Source organism: Mustelus asterias, chromosome 11, assembly GCF_964213995.1.
Source record: "Mustelus asterias chromosome 11, sMusAst1.hap1.1, whole genome shotgun sequence".
NCBI lineage: Eukaryota > Metazoa > Chordata > Chondrichthyes > Carcharhiniformes > Triakidae > Mustelus > Mustelus asterias.
In genome coordinates this window covers 18,953,492-18,971,607 of record NC_135811.1, presented here as the reverse complement: position 1 = coordinate 18,971,607, position 18,116 = coordinate 18,953,492, and the positions used below count along the sequence as shown (strand labels likewise).

At 39.7% G+C, this 18,116-nt stretch overlaps 1 protein-coding gene across 2 annotated transcripts in view; it reads right to left on the bottom strand.

Annotated features, from left to right (window-relative positions):
* Nucleotides 1-18,116, bottom strand: part of cacul1 (CDK2 associated cullin domain 1) — a 94,668-nt gene that overhangs the window by 15,753 nt on the left and 60,799 nt on the right. For both annotated transcript variants that reach the window (XM_078223240.1, XM_078223241.1), the window contains 3 exons: nucleotides 17,209-17,311; nucleotides 13,109-13,198; nucleotides 5,120-5,258 (listed from right to left, as the gene is read on the bottom strand). In XM_078223240.1, the coding sequence (XP_078079366.1) occupies nucleotides 5,120-5,258; nucleotides 13,109-13,198; nucleotides 17,209-17,311 (332 nt within the window). The remainder of the gene's footprint in view (nucleotides 1-5,119; nucleotides 5,259-13,108; nucleotides 13,199-17,208; nucleotides 17,312-18,116) is intronic.

The window sequence follows — 18,116 nt, the reverse complement described above, 5'->3', positions numbered from 1 at the left end:
ATTAGCATTCTAACATTGAGGCAAATGGCATGAAACTTCATTAAAACCTTCACAGTGCCAAGGACAGAAAGCCAAGGCAAGGAAACGTTTGTTGATCTGACCAGGGAAAGCAAGTTAAGCATTCTCACAGTCTCAATTCAAAGTTCTCTATTAAAAGCATAAAATGTGTATGTATTTTTGTTTAATGGGCGAGTGAAGATTGGCTAGGCATTATTTGGTAGTTCAAAAACAAATAAGTTGTAACAGTTAGTTGCCATGAGAGCAGCCTCTCCACAGTGACAAATTTGCAGCCATTTTTCCCGCTTGAGAAGACGTCAATATCTGAAAAGAAGTCTTTCACACTCAGAAACTCATGTAACATTCTTCCTGCAGGACAAGTTGAGTGCCCAACACACTAGAATGGGTGCAGTCCAGAGAGTGAAGCCCTTGAATTAAAGAACTTTCTTCACACACAGCTTTGGACCGAGTGTATCAAGGCTTCCATGATCTGGCAATCGTTGATTTGAATTATTATTGTCACATGTATTAGTATACATAGAACATAGAAAGCCACAGCACAAACAGGCCCTTCGGCCCACAAGTTGCGCCGATCACATCCCCACCTCTAGGCCTATCTATAGCCCTCAATCCCATTAAATCCCATGTACTCATCCAGAAGTCTCTTAAAAGACCCCAACGAGTTTGCCTCCACCATCACCGACGTCAGCCGATTCCACTCACCCACCACCCTCTGAGTGAAAAACTTACCCCTGACATCTCCTCTGTACCTATCCCCCAGCACCTTAAACCTGTGTCCTCTCGTAGCAACCATTTCAGCCCTTGGAAATAGCCTCTGAGAGTCTACCCTATCCAGACCTCTCAACATCTTGTAAACCTCTATCAGGTCACCTCTCATCCTTCGTCTCTCCAGGGAGAAGAGACCAAGCTCCCTCAACCTATCCTCATAAGGCATGCCCCCCAATCCAGGCAACATCCTTGTAAATCTCCTCTGCACCCTTTCAATGGCTTCAACATCTTTCCTGTAATGAGGTGACCAGAACTGCGCGCAGTACTCCAAGTGGGGTCTAACCAGGGTCCTATAAAGCTGCAGCATTATCTCCCGACTCCTAAACTCAATCCCTCGATTAATGAAGGCTAGTACGCCGTACGCCTTCTTGACCGCATCCTCCACCTGCGAGGCCGATTTAAGAGTCCTATGGACCCGGACCCCAAGGTCCTTCTGATCCTCTACACTGCTAAGAATGGTACCCTTCATATTATACTGCTGCTTCATCCAGTGAAAAGTATTGTTTCTTGCGCACTATGCAGACAAAGCATACCGTTTGCAGAGAAGGAAAGGAGAGGGTGCAGAATGTGGTGTTACAGTCATTGCTAGGGTGTAGAGAAAGATCAACTTAATATGAGGTTTCAAAAAACTGGCAGATAGGATGCGGCCATACTTGTTGGAAGAGTTAGGCCAGTGTGGAATACCAAGTTTAGGTCATGGCGGAGTGTAAAGTGGAGCAATTGAGCACACTGTTGCTCTCTCAATTATTTCTAATATAATTCGCTAAACTAGGAATCAGTCTTCACCCAAGAGAATGAGGATGATGAGGACTGAGGTTCTTGTGCAAATTGACATAGGGAAGGACAATGTATAGGAGGTATTGGCAGCCTTAAAAGTGGATAAATCTCCAGGTCCAGATGAATTGTGCCCTCGGCTGCTGTGGGAGGCAAGGGAGGAGATTGCAGGGGCTCTGACCCAAATTTTCAATTCCTCTCCGGCCACGGGGGAGGTGCCACACGACTGGAGAACAGATAATGTGGTTCCACTATTTCAGAAGGGTTGTAGAGATAAACCAGGAAACTACAGGCCAGCGAGTCTCACATCAGTGGTAGGGAAACTATTAGAGAAACTTCTGAAAGAGAGCATCTATTTCTACTTGCAGAGGCAAAGCTTTTGAGGGATAGTCAGCATGGCTTCATCAGAGGGAGGTCATGCCTAACAAATTTGATTGAATGTTTTGAGGAGGTGACCAGGTGTGTAGACGAGGGTAGTGCAGTCGATGTAGTTTATATGGTTTTCAGCAAAGTTTTTGACAAGGTTCCACATGGGACACTTGTAGAGAAGGTAAATTCACCTGGGATACAGGATAATTTGATAAAGTGGATTCAAAATTGGTTCAGTTGTAGGAGACAGAGGCTGATGACAGAAAGCTGCTTGAGTGACTAGAAGCCAGTGGCATACCACAGAGATGTGTGTTGGACCCCCTATTATTCATCATTTATATAAATGACATTGATGACTATGTGGGGGGCAGGATTAGTAAGTTTGCGGATGACACAAAGATTGGACATGGTTAACAGTGAGGTGGAGTGTATTGGGCTACAAGAAGATATAGACGGAATGGTCAAATGGATAGATAAGTGGCAGATGGAATTTAACCCTGAATAGTGTGAGATGATGCACTTTGGAAGGAGTAATTGGAGAAGGAAGCATTCAATGAATGGTAGGACACTAAGTAGTTCTGTGGAACAAAGGGACTTTGGCGTGTTTGTCCACAGATCTCTGAAAGTGGAAAGGCGCGCGAGTAGGGTGGTGAAAAATATGTATGGGACACTTGCCTTTATCAATCAAGGCATAGATTACAAAATCAGGAAAGTCATGTTGGAGTTGTATAGAACTTTGGTGAGGCCACAGCTTGAGTACTGTGTGCAGTTCTGGTTGCCACATTATCGGAAGGATGTGATTGCACTGGATGGGGTGCAGAGGAGATTTACCTGGATGCTGCCCGGAGTGGAACATTTAAGTTATGAAGAGAGGTTGTGTAGGCTTGTGTTGTTTTCATTGGAGCAGAGAAGACTGATGGGTGACCTGACTGAGGTGTACAAGATTGAGAGGCATGGACAGAGTGGATAAGGAGCAACTATTCCCCTTAGATGAAGGGTTAGTCAATAAGGGACATAGGTTCAAGGTGAGGGGCAGGAGGTTTAGGGGGGATTTGAGGAAAACTTTTACCCAAAGGGTGGTGACGGTCTGGAATGCGCTGCCTGGGAGGGTGGTGGAAGTGGGTTGCCTCACATCCTTTAAAAAGAATCTGGATGAGCACCTGGCACATCATAACATTCAGGGCTATGGGCCAAGTTCTGGCAGATGAGATTAGGTGGGAGTTTAGGTGTTCCTAATGTGCCGGTGAGGACTCGATCGGCCGAAGGGCTTCTTCTGCACTGTATGATTCTAGGAAAACAGCTCAATCGGAGGAGCAGCTTGAGACCTACCAATTAAATATGTAATTAGCGTAAGTATAAAATAGAATATGGAAAACAAAAATCAGACAACATACCACAGAAAATGTTGCTGAAATAGCCAAGGCTCAGGTTGACAGATCCATAGGTATTAAGAGACCCAGTCAACATACCCAATCACTGCAAAATGACTATCAATAAAGCAAACAGGAGGCGGAATCGTGTAGTGCACTTGTTTATACCAGACTGAGCACTGCATTCATTTCTGTTAATTAAGACTAAAAGACAACAAGCACGCAAAACCCTGTGAGCTGTTTACTGTAGAAATATAGAAGTAATCCCGAGCACTAAACAGAGTGTAGAACAGAGGCACAGGTTCAAATACAACATTGGGATTGATTCTGGGTAGCTTTACTTCATAAAGTGATTAATATCTACAATTAGTTATAAGTAGCATGCAGGTGAAAGTCATTTAAATAGAAGTTGGGAAAGTTCTGGGGGAAGGAAGCAACTTTAGCACCTGTCTGGATGGATTAACTAATAACTTCAAGAAAAAAAGAAACAGGTAAATTTAACTGTGGCCCCAGATAACTGACGTTCACTGACACTCAAGTTTGGGTTCTGCCAGGGCCACTTAGTTCCTGACCTCATTATAGTCTTGGTTCAAACATGGACAAAAGGGTTGAACTCCCGAGGTGAGAGTCACTACCCTTGACATTAAGGTAGCATTTGACTAATGTGGCATCAAGGAACCCAAGCAAAACTGGAGTCAATGGGGATCAGGGGCAAAACTCTCTGTTGGTTGGAGTCATATCTAACACAAAAGTTGTGGCTGTTGGTAGCCATTCATCTCAATTCCAGAAAATCACTACATATTCCTCAGGTTTGTATCCGAGGCCCAACCATCTTCAGCTGCTTCATCAATGACCTTCCTTCCATCACAAGGTCAGAAGTGGGGATGTTCATTGATGATTGCACAATGTTCTGCACCATTCGCAATTCCTCAGATATTGAAGCAGTCTGTGTCCAAATGCAGCATGACCTGGACAATATTCAGGCCTGGGTTGACAAATGGCAAGTAACATTCGTGCTACACAAGTGCCAGGCAATGACCATTTCCAACAAGACAGAATCTAACCATCGCCCCATGACATTCAATGGCATTACCGTCACTGAATTCCCCCACTTGCAACATCTTGGGAGTTACCATTGACCATGAACTGAATGGGACTAGTCATATAAATACTGTGGTTATAGAGCAGGTCAGATGCTAGGAATCCTTAAGTGAGTAACTCAACTCCTGACTCCCAAAGTCTGTCCACAAGGCACAAGTCAGGAGTGTGATGGAATACTCCCCCTTTGCATGGATGAGTGCAGCTCCAACAACACTCAAGAAGCTTGACACCTCCCAGGACAAAGCAGCCTACTTGAATGGCATCCACAAACATTCACTCCCTCCATTACCAACACACAGTGGCAGCCATGCGTATCAACTACAAGATGCACTGCAAGAACTCACCAAGGGTCCTTAGACAGCACCTTCCAAACCCACAACCACTTCCACCTAGAAGGACAAGGACAGCAGATACATACCAGCACCTAGAAACTCCCCTCCAAACTGATCATCATCCGGACTTGGAAATATGTTGCCACTCCTTCACTGTCGCTCAAAATCCTGGAATTTCCTCCCTCACAGCACTGTGGGTCCACCTACATCACGTGGACTGCAGCGGTTCAAGAAGGCAGCTTATCACCACCTTCCCAAGGATAACTAGGGATGGGCAATGAATGCCGGCCTAGCCAGCACTGCCCACATTCCATGAATGAATAAAAATAAATAAATAAGCAACCACATTTACAATGGTAGGTTTGAACCATGGAGTCTAAATTTTACCTGGCAAAGCCATTCTGCATCAATTCTCGCTGGAGTTTTTGGTCTTGAGCAGCATATTCTGAGAGCTTGGATTCCAAAGCAGGGGGAAGGATATTTGGGATAAATTTAGAAAAGAGACTGGGTGCCAGCTGTGCCCAATCTGGGAAAATAGAGAACAAGAAAGGTTACTACCATGGTCAACATCTGTATTTTTATGCAAGTACAGCAAATATAATTTGTTGCAACAACCATATAAAAATTATAATGCTTTTCTAATTTTTGTCCCACAATTGTATGCATTTGACAACTCTTCCCGATGATCAAGTTGGTGCCCTGAATGAAAAGTACATTAGATTTTGCCCTTCCTTCACTTTTCCTTCTAAACTGGAGGCATCTGAGGATCAAATTTCCATAAATCACTTAAACATCTCCATGATTACAGGAACCTCATAAAACAATGCAGGGAAATACAGAAACTGAGTACTGACAGTCATAATTTTGGTTGTTAATTTGATGTCACACCAATGGCTTGACATGAACAACTGCAACCTGTGTCAGGATACACTGCAGAAAGAGATTCATTCTCAATTGTAGCAAATGTAACTTTTCTAAATTAAAGTAAATGCAGGGAAAGCTAGTTGCAGCTACCGCTGGTTAATTATAAAATTCACAACGCTGAGAAGTAAATGCCACAAAAAAACTTGCTGACTAATCCTGGTTTCATCATCATAAATAGTTGCTCTAAACTTTTTTTAAAATATATAATTACTTGTCCCATTCTTTCTCATTCAGAGTGACCAGGCATGATGGGCTGAATAGCTCCTTCATTGCTGTATTATGCTAAGGAAAAAAATCTTCACTGGGGCTTCATTCCCCATTAAATGAATCTGATTGTGGCATGGTGGTTAGCATTACTGCCTCACAGCACCAGGGACCGAGTTCGATTCCCGGGGTCACTGTCTGTGTGGAGTTTGCACGTTCTCCCCGTGTCTGCATGGTTTTCCTCCAAGTGGTCCAGTTTCCTCCCACAGTCCAAAGTATGTGCTGGTTCGGTGCATTGGCCATGCTAAATTCTCCCTCAGTGTACCTGAACATGCGCCGGAATGTGGCGACTAGGCTTCATTGCAGTGCTAATATAAGCCTACTTGTGACTCTAATAAATAAACTTGAATATCTATCAAGTGTTAAACTTTGAATCCTGTGTACTCAAAAACACTTGCACTTCGTTACACTTAGTTACAAGTTATTCATCTGTTTCAGCAGTTGTAAAGTGAACATTTTCAACTGCAGCTTTATACCCAAGGACTCTACAATATCTAACAGGTGAAATATTTTAAATATTGAAACCAAATAAATATTACATGAACCAGTAATTTATTTGTAGCTGAATATATGTGCTCAAATAAATAGGGGGCTTTGAACAATGCGGCTTGTGTTGGAGTTCTGTTTTAATTCACATTTTGCACCCTTCTCGCTTTCTGAAGTTCACAATTTACTCTGCATGTACAGAAATGAATTTCCACATTTTAATCCACAATGCTCTTAAAAGTAAAATAATATGAGGGGTAAAAGTAGTAAAAGGCGACTGGCCATAAAACAGAATTTCTCATAAAATGATGGAGAACTTGTGATTTTACTAGCGTGGTTACTGCTGAAGTCCATGGAGTTCCGACTACAGCTAGCTGATCAAGCACACAATGGAAAATTAAACTCGGGACTTTCCTGGCCTGTGGAGCTTAGTGCATTTATTAACCGAACCATCAGGGAGATTCAATGTTCCAAATTATTTTCTGAACAGTATGACACAGTGATCTAAAACTGAATTTAAATATTTTAAAAGCAATGCAAACCCCAGCATAAAATCATCCTCTTACTAAGTTACATTATCTTGAGAATTTCTTGTTCAAACTTAAATTGGCTGAAGTTGACAAAAACAAAATTATTACTTTATCATAGAACAGATTAGTTTTTAGTATAAAAAAATTATGTGGAAACTTAATCAAATTTGTTGTACTGCGCTGTTGATACTAAATATTCACCTCAATTATATATGTTACAATAGTCTTCCTCTCCACTTGGACAATAAAGATTACATTTACTCCAATACAAAGATATTCCTTCTTTGATAACTGCTCCATTCTTTTCCTGCTTCTATTCTTGAAATGTGAGCTTCAAACTAAATTTTATTTAGTGACTATATTTTGAGAACCTCTATTTGCTCTTATATTATGTACTATTTTATTTTATAATTTATTTACAAAAGCCTGTACTTTTTCCATGATCTTGCAATGATCATACATGACATTTGGCGTAATTCTAGCAACTGTACTTCAAAAGAAGGATCAGTAAAACATTACATGAAGTAGCTATATGAATGGTAACAAGCTTATTGTAGATTTGTTTCAGAATACAAGGGAATGCACAACAATGATTAGCCTTGTTCAATGTTCTGTTGAAAATTTTAAGCACTCAATACACAAATTTATACAATTTTGACATCTCAGTAATTTATTTCCCAGAGTTAAATTCCTACCAGCATTTCAAATTATTTACTTAAATGCCCACGGAAGAGATTTGTTTGAAATTCTGCAGATCAGCAAGCTCATTTTTCTTCCCAATTCAAATTGCATATTTAGATTTTCACTGTCAAAAGCACCCATCAAGAATTAAACAGGTTGCCCTTTCAATTTCCCACATTAACAAGTCTCTAATGGCTTTGGGGATAGACATAGGACTTCAGATATTCAAACTTTTAAAAGTAGGAAAAAATTAGAAGAAAAGTTGATAAAGCTATATAGAAAGGATCATAAATTTCCTCAGTGGGACAAATAGTTCAAAAAGGGTAAGCGAAAGCTGTACAGATTTTCATTTTGAGCACAGAATTGTGTGTCTAGTTTAGTATACCCCATGTTATGCAGAAAGTTAAGGCTCCTTGAAGATTTGGAAGAGATTCACTAAGATTCAGAAATGAGCAGCTATAGTGATAAATGATTAATAAAACTAGAACTCAGGATATAATAGATCTGAAATAAGAATTCAAATTAAAAAAGGTTTTGGGAGACAAATATGAAAAGAGCATTTGATGAAACATAAACTCAAGAACACCTAAAGAATGAAGGGAGAGTTTAGGAGAATTTGTTCAAAACATAGTTTTGAACAAAATGGTTCGGCACAGACAAGAAGAGCCAAAAGGCCTGTTTCTGAGCTGTAATTTTCTATGGTTTTCTTTTCATAGATTTACAGCAATTTGCTCAAGTTCTGAGATTTTTATAAAATGTCAATTTTGTCAACTACTGCCAGGACAACACTGTGGATGTTTGCTCTTGTCCACTACTACTTCTTCAGTCTTCTGAAAGGCCACCTAGTATGATCAGCATATTTTCCAATTCCTTTCACAAGTTAATGCAGCATTTTATAATCTATTCTCAGGATATCTCATGCATCATTAGCAAGGCCCTCAAGAAAGTGGTGGTGGATCTAACTTGAAGGTAATCCATATTCTAACAATATTAACAATCTATTCTGTAATCTATATTCTAACAGTAATATTGGAGAAGGAGTTCCATATTTTTGATGCAGCAAAAATGATGTAAATGATGATACATGTCCAAGGTGAGACGGTGTCTGGCTTATAAGGGACTTGAAGGTGATTGCGTTCTCATGTACTTCCTGGCCCTGCCTTTGTGATGGTGGAGGCTGCAAGATTGGGAATGCTGTCAAAGATGCATTGGCAAGTTGCTGCAGTGTATCCTTTACAGATTGGTACTGTGGTGGACTGAGTTTGCACCGGTGAATTGGGTACCCAACCTGTAAAGTGCTTTGTGCTACTTTGTGACTTTGTTCCAGCTGCACCCAAACAGACGAGTGGCCCAATGTGTAATAGCTATTTTTAATTTTTACTCCATTCTTAAAGTTACGAAGTGCAGAGTGGACCAGGCATACCCAAATCCATTTCTTGCTTGCTCCAAAAAACAAATTCAAATTGAATCCAATTCATGGTCCCCACAAGAGAGACATAAAAGATCCAAGCTGACAAGAAAAGGCATTGCACTCCATCTTGGGCTTGATCTTAGCCAAATTTTTAAAGGGTTGCATTTAGAGTCTCATTGTCTTCAGCAGCACTCAAAACAAGTCAACTGGCCTTCTTTTCTGGTTGCTCCCAATCCTAAAGCCTTATCCATTTGCTCCTCTGCACTTGTGCTGCATGCTTCGCTAGATATTCCTTCCTGACCATCCCCCCTTCTATCAGGTTAGCTAGAGCTGGAATGTATCTGAGCTGATGCGTACATGGCCAGGAGTGTATTAAATATGCTTATGAGATGAGCCAGTTTCCTGCTGATTTCGGGCGGTAGACACATGATCATAGAAGGCCCACATGAATAGAAAAGGAACATGTACCATGGTGACTGAGCTGAACCGTTAACCACGGTAACAGTGCTAATGCATTGAATTCCAAGCTGCTGGGAAGATGTGCCTGGACACACTGCTTAACAAATGAGTTTACAGGGGCAGCAAGCAGGAGTTATTTGACACTTGCCTTATCGGGCAGCCAGGGAGCTCTTCTGCTGCACTAACTTCAATTGGATGGGCCACATCTTCATGTTAATTCAAAGTTTGGCAAGCCCTATACTAGTATGATAAGTAACCTTCTCCTTTAAAAAAAAACTATTATTGAGTTCCGATTGGGAAACACTTCTAAACTGCTCATTATCAGTGATTTACAAGGATATTTCACCTGGACCTAACTTACTAAAGCTGTCAGAATAAGGAGGATGATGGATCAGGGTACTAAATTGGCATAGTTGGTGATTAAAAATATAACAATTATACAACAATATGGTTATATAATAGACTTACATATATATTTCTACTGTACTATAAAGAGAAGCAGCTGCCTTGTTGTTAGGTGTTGCCATTTCAGATACAAGTGAGCAGACTACAATTCAAAAAATCTGCCCAATTGATGCCTGATATCAGTTCTCATATTGTATAGTCATAAGTAAGATGAGGTTAATATCCTATTAGTCAACGTTCTATTTAGAGGATTGGGGGGAAAATGTGGAATTAAATAAATTTTCTGACACTAAAGATATTAAATACAAACCACTCAAATCGGAAAAAGCAAAATTGAAAAGCAAAGCCCAATGAAAACAAAAATGAAGGGAATCAACAGCTACGTGTCAGAGCTCTGTGCAAATAAACATCGATATTGTGCCTTCTGCACGGACACAAAAACATGCAGATTCTACAAGCAGAAAACAACAATAAGGAGAGAAGCTCTCTGACATCAATTAACCTAATGTAATCACGTTGGAATGCATCTTCTAAAAACACACTTGCTCTCTCTCTCTCTCAGTCACCGACCAAACTCATTCGAACTTTCATCACTTGATCAATAAAGGAGATTTTTTTAATGTGAAAAAACACTCCAGAAAATTAAACACAATTAATTAGAAATAGTCAACCTGGCAACAGAATGACAAGAATCTTTTCCTCTACAGTCATTCTTTGGAAAATTCAGTAGATCTTCTTTTGTGGGTGTAATAATAGCTGTCAAAAAAAGCCTTTAAATGTTCCCACCCGTAAAACCCGCACATTTAATTAAATCTATATAGCCCACAACAGATTGTTATTCCAATATTTGTTCGGAGCCAAGACACTTTGGCTAAGAAATGTGTTTGGCTCTGTTTACATGCTAATGGATACCAGTGAATAGTTGGGTTTTTAATGACAATCTATTAACCTCAATAGCAATATTAACAATATTGGTACTTTTCTCAATTCCAGATTTATTTAATTAACTGTTGGGATTTGAACTCATATTCCTGGATTAGTTGTCCAGGCCTCCAGACTGCTGGTCCAGTAACATAACTACTATGTTACCGTACCCTATCATGCTGAATAAGTTATTCTTAGACTGTCAGCTTCATTGGTAGCTGCCCTTCCAGTAGATCCTGGAAAATTGGACGAGTTGGGGAGGGGGCTGGCAATGGCAGCCAGCAATGGCAACAAGAGTATAATGGAGTTGGTGGAGCACTCCTGCTCCTCCAGGCACCACTTTGATTTAAAAACAAAATAAAACTTACCTTTTTGGCAGTCCCTGGGTAGTCCAAATCCAGATCTCGAAAACCAGAGAAGGCCAAATGCCTGCTCAGCTCAAGAATGCCCAATTACCGAGACATTCTAAAACAGGCCTAAAGCTTATTTTAGACGACTGGCCGAGATCCCCAAAAATGGCACAAACAAATCTTGCATCGATAATTTTTCAGGTATCCTAGTTGTGCAAGACGTTCATCGCCAAAATTGGGCCTTTATCATGACTTGTCTGGCATCTTAAAATAGGTAGGAGATATAATTTTTATCCCTTTAGTTTGTTACAATCCAATTAGGGTCCATAACGTTTAAACAGAAAGCCGAATATCCAGTGATTAACCAACAGAAATACACAACAAGATTTCATAGCTTTGGACAAAAACAAACTTTATCGCAAATAAAAAGAATTAAACAAAACAAGTACTATTAACTCAACATTATAATTTCTCCTTATACTTTACTTCAATCTTGGAAGGTCTGTTTATTTATCTAGGAACTGAACCAAAGATATGCTACAGCCCTCCAGAATTCACTAATTCTCCTCAGTATTCCAGTTATTCTTCAAGGTAAGATGTTATGACTGCATATGTCTCAACTTCTTGTTCTGGTTTCCTTCTCACAGTTTCCAAGCTAACTTGTTGACTGCTTTCTTCCACAAAGCTCTATGGGGACCAATGTAGGTTTCTTCCTCCAGCTTCAAAGTAGATAAACTTTCCAGGTGCTTTTTCCCCTCATGAAAAGCATACGGTGCTTTTCCCACCCATGAGGTGATCAAAAAGTTAGTATTTTCTCTGCTTTCATGCAAGCCTGACTAATATTCATCGCCTCTTAGCTCTCTCCTCTCTGGGATGTAGTCTGCATCAAATCAAAATGGCATCTGCCTCTGTGAGCACACACCCAGATGAATTAGAGACCTCCCAACTCCCACAACCCATCTCTATGGTAATGTGGCATGCTTTGGGATATTCTCAAACAGAAATATAAACAAATTATTCAATGCTATTCTGATTCTGCAACTTGGTGAATAATTTATATTGCTAAAAGATATGATGGCCCTTTCTCTGGATTTCCTGGGACCAGAAGAAACCCCCATTTCTACAAAGCTGCTTGCTTCTAGCTTAATTTTGATCTGGAAACTACATAGCTCAATAAAAGACTTAAATGATCTAAATGGAGAATTTCTGGCTCTACTCAAGGTTTAGAAAATGGGTCATCCATTGTTTGAGTGTTTATACCTCGCCCTCTGACCTTAAAATCTAACCTATGTCCATCCATTTTGCAAGTATAGTCAACTTCAACTCGTCTGATTTTTAAATTGGGATGCTATGGACCCCACCAAACCACCCAGTGTTATACAAATTTTTTAAGTATTTGACTTCAAATATATTATGGTAAAATCTACTCCATGTATGAACGTATGTTCTTTGTGTGTGAGAAACTAGATTGAAGGACCAAGACCATATTTAGAGGGCTCCATCAAAAGCAAAGAGAGTAGGTCAAAAGATAAAACAAGTGGAAGTAAAACAGTGGTATGCTGAGATTTTACATACTGGTCAGTTATAGGAGGAAGCCAAGAGAGCTCCATGATTTTTCAGTTCTTTGATAGTAGGAATTCAAAGAACAGTGGGACAGATTTTGATTTTAACACCGTGCATATGGAGAGGAGGAGGAGTGAGTAGGATGGTTTATTTGAAGCCTAAGAATAACAAGGAAGAAAATTCTCTATTCTCTCCCCACAGATGCTGTCAGACCTGCTGAAATGTTCCAACATTTTCTGTTTTTGTTGTTGAAGGGAGAAAATGATGTTGAATTTACTTCACAAAGAGATAACTTCAGCTTAGCCTTAGGGAGTACAATTTCCATGTCGCAAATCATTTTGTTTTCTTGAAAAGAAAATTCTAATTTTCTGTTACTTACCAGGTCTAAGCGTATATAAGCCTTTAACTATATTTGCCATGGTTGAAGGAGTGACCTTAAATGGAGTTGACTGAGCTTCTATTAGTAAAGCTGAAACAGAAGCAAAGGAAACAGATAAAGTGCAAGGAGGACTACAGTACTTCATCTGAATTAGACCTATTAGCATTTATTCATTCAAGTTCTGAATGAGGCCATCAGCAGACAACCTTAAAGTCATTTAACTTTGGCATAAATGGAGTATAATCCATTCTGAAATGTAACAAAAAGAACAACCAGATCCTGATGGAATACCCAAGTATACAAAAGCCAAATACACAATCCTGCAGAGGCCTGCTCACATCAATCAAAGCTTGCACTGGCTTCCATATAACTGTAACCCAAAGAAAATACATGTAAAAGTTCCCTTTTTAATGGTATGCTTAAAATTGGATGCTCTTAGCCAGGCACTGCCAACATCTAAAAACCAAAGGTACACAATGTAAAGCATGTGGATGTGAAACTTCATTGCCAAGATCAGAAATCAGTGTGTAATGTGACATTGGTCTCTGGCGGACATTTTTTGTATCAGTGTTACACAGTCAAAAACTGGAGAGGAGAGAAACAACCTTCTCTTTCCTTTTGTTTATTCCACCCGGAGTTGATATGAATCAGTTTTTGAGACAAATTTTATTCAGTTAGATTTACGGAACAAAAGTCAGCTCAAATCTAACAATTATGGTTTTACTTTCATAAGCATATTATGAAAATAAATAAATCCCTAAAACACTCCAAAACTAATTAACTGATGCCTAAGAGTCATGATGTGCAGATGCCGGCGATGGACTGAGGTGGGCACAGTAAGAAGTCCCACAACATCAGGTTAAAATCCAACAAGTTTATTTGGTATCACGAGCTTTTGGAGCACTGCTCCTTCATCAGGTGAGTCATCTGATGAAGGAGCAGCGCTCCGGAAGCTCAGGATACCAAATAAACCTGTTGGACTTTTACCTGGTGTTGTGAGACTTCTTACTGAAATATAGTCACTGTTGTAATGCAAGTAAATCACTGTTGTAATGCAAGTAAATCAATCACTAATCTGCATATAGTAACGTCTCACGCAAACTTATAGCACAAAAACACAAGAATTGGGACTAAGCCATTAGTCCCCTCCAGCCTGCTCTGCCATTTCATAAGATCATGTCTGATATTATTACAGCCCCAACCCTACTTTCTTCTCTAACCCCTATAACCTTTGACTTCCTTGTCCATTAAAAAACTAAATGAGCCTTACAGATATTCAACAACCCTGCTTTCATTGTTCTCCTCAGCCTAACAACCCTCAGACAAAGAAAATTCTCCTCATCTCAATCTTAAATAGAGACTCCTTATTTTTAATCTCTGCCGCTCAGTTCCAGTCTCTCCAATAAGGGGAAGCATCCTCACAGCATCCACCCTGTCAAGTCCCCTCAGGATTTTTTCCCCTCAAGATCACCTCTCATTCCACTAAACTCCAACCTATCCGACCATTCCTCATATTTATCCCCTTCATCCCAGCAATCGGTATAGTGAATTTTCTCTAAACTGCATTTATTGCAATTATATCCTTTAAGTAAGGAGCCTGTATACAGTACTCAGGTGCAGTCAAAGGCTTTGTACAGCTGTAGCAACACTTACCTACAACTACGTTTGGTTTCCCTTCTAATAAATGCCAATTATGTTCCATTTATCTTCTTAATCATTTGCTGTATCCTAACTTTGTGATTTACATACCAGGACTCCCAGATCCTTCTGCAACATAAGTGTTCTGCAATCTCTCTCCATTTAAATAATATACTGCTTTCGCATTCTTCCTGACAATGGACAAGTTCACATTTTCCCACGTTACGTTCCATTTCCTGAAATTTTGCCCACTCACTTAACTTATCTATATCCCTCAGTAGACTATGCCCTCTCCACATCTTATTACCTTACTTACTTTTGTGTCATCAGTAAATTTAGTATACCTTCGGTCCCTTCATCCAAAATCATTGATTTGGATTGGAAATAGTTCAGGCCCCAGCACTTTGGTACTTCCTGTGGTACTCCCCTAATAACAGCTTGTTACCTGCAAATAACCCATTGAACGCTTCTCTTTGATTCCTATAAGTTAATCAATCCTCTATCCATGCTAATATGTTACCACCTATACCATGAGCTCTTATTTTGTGTAGGAAGCTTTGATGTGACACCTTATCAAATACCTTTTGGAAATCCGAATATATCATCACATCTACAGGTTCTCCTTTATCGGCATTGAGTGTTACTTCCTCAACGAACTAGTAAGTTAGTCAAACACAATTTCTCTTTGATAAAACCATGCTAACTCTGCTTTATCACATTGATATTTTCTAAGTGTTTTGTGATAGCCTCCTTAATAATAACAAACGAGATGAAATAACTATTTATCTTTGTTTTTGATACAACTGGTTGACAATGGAATGTTGGTCAGGACATAAGGAGAATTTAAAGTTTAAAAGTTTATTTATTAGTGTCACAAGTAGGTTTACATTAACACTGCAATGAAGTTACTGTGAAAATTCCCTTCGTCGCCACACTCCAGCGCCTGTTCGGGTACACCGAGGGAGAATTTAGCATGGCCAATGCACCTAACCAGACTGTGGGAGGAAATCAGAGCACCCGGAGGAAACCCATGCAGACACGGGGAGAATGTGCAGACTCCGCAGAGACAGGAATTGAACCCAGGTCCCTGGCACTGTGAGGCAGCACTGCTAACCACTGTGTCGGCCACTGTCATTTTCTTCTCAAAATTTACAGATCTTACCTGGTGGGTAATTGCGAATGTTTAAAATTTTCAATTATCGTATGTAATATAATAAAGTGACACGTCCTAGTCCAGTAATATTTCAGGTTCACTATTGCTATTGATGTAATTTAACGCTCAACATATCTTGACAAGGTTTTCCATTAACCTCATTCACTCTGGATTGTACAGACCAAGCGTTTCCTATCTATCTTTACGGCTGAGTTTCTGCATATTTAGGAACATTCCTATTGCTCTTCTGTACATTTTTTCCAATGCTTGCACTTCTATTCTGAAATCTGGTGATCAAGGCCATATATCCCAAATGTGGAATGACCAAATTATTCTAACACTTCAACATAACCTCTGTAGACTTGTAACTCAATTGATTTGACTTTATGGCTGCATCTGATTTAATTTTGCATTAGCTCCTTGATATGTTTTGAAAATTAAAAAAACTTACTGACTTTCAAGTCTTTTTTTTTCCCCCAAGCTTTCCTGCTCTATTGCTATTCCTTTTATTATATACTTGCGTCATTCATTTTTACCCAAATTGAATCTTTTAAATTCTGGGGTACAAAATTTAATTTAGTTCAACCAAATTCCTGACCCAAATTCATCTGCAAATTGCATCCACTGTCTCTCCTCTTCTATTTCAGCCTTGTATAATTGGAAATGAAAATGAACTAGTACACATTATCAGAGAATGTTTCCGTTAACAGGAAAGTATCCTTCTTTTCGACGCGAATCTGCCTTCGAGCTTAAGGTTGCATCAAATGACAGAACTAAATATACAACTACACTCCCAGTTTTAATTACAATTTGTTGTCATGAATAATGTTAACAGAACTGCAGTTTTGTAATACAGGAATAATCCAAGCAGCAGAATTCAAAAGCAAAAGTCACATAAAAGCTCACTGCTAATTTCCCATGAATAGAAGAAATGAAGTAGACAAAATTTATGAGCTGGAAGCTGAAACTTGTCTGTCATGACAATCTAACCATCTTATTCAATACGTTAGCTGTCCAATAAATCTTGGCTTTGTCATAAATAAAAAAATTATATCCCAAAGACACATCCTGGAAATGCTGGAAGAACAGGCTGACAGCAAAGATCAGGATTTAGGAAAGGGAATGATTCTCTTCCCCCTGGGGTGGCTCCTCATTTGAGTGCCTACACCAAATTACTGGTAACGTTTAGTTTGTGTAAAGACAAATGCTTGATAAAATTCACGACAAAAGTACAATTCCGAACTTCGCAGCTTCAGAAATAACCCAACTTTGGCACAGGAACCAAAGTGCAAACAGAATCACTACTCACGCATTAAGGTAGGAACATGCTTTTCTGCAACCTGTTCTGTAAACAACTTTATGAGGTCATCTTTCAAATCTCTGTTAAGTTTGGTTTCAATGTAAAATTTGTTCTGCAAGAATGAAGACAAAAATTATCAGCAGGATTCAGTGTTATAAGAGAGCAATTTTAAAAACTCAATTCCTCAAACCGCATCAGCAACAGCATGAATATTATGTAGATTTGCTCCCACAGCAACAATACCTTGTACACTTTTCATGGAAGGAAAACAGCCCAAGGTAATTTCACAGCAACTTTATAAAGACAAATTCTGAGACCAAACCAAATATGGCAATATTCGGGACTGATGGCAAAAAGCTTGGTTAAGGAGGTTTTAAGAAGTGTCTTTTGAAGTGGGGTGAGTTGAGGGACTAGGCAACTGAAGGTACAACCACCAATGGTACAGCAATTAAATCTGGAGATTGTCAAAAGGTCAGGATTAGAGGAACGTAGAGATATTTTGGAGGGTTGTGAAACTGTAGGAGATTACAGAAATGGGGTTTGGGGGGGCGGGGGGGGGTGAGGACATGGATGTGTTTGAAAACATGAATGAGCATTTAAAAAATCAAGACATTGTTTGAACAGACGGCAGTGTCAGTTAGCGGGGGGAGGGTGCACGCAGTGGTTAGGTGAATGGGACTTGCTGCAAGCAAGAGTATGGCCAGATCTTTGATGACCAAAATTTAGAGAGAGAGGCTGGCCTGGGAATAATCAAGCCCAAAGGTGACAAAGGCATGGATAGGAATTTCAGCAGCAGATGGGATGAGAGAGGGCTGGAGCCAAGTAATGTTACAGAGGTAGAAATAGGCATTCTTGATGGTAGCCAGGATACGTAGTCAGTAGCTCATCGCTGGGTTAAACAAGACACCAAGGTTGTA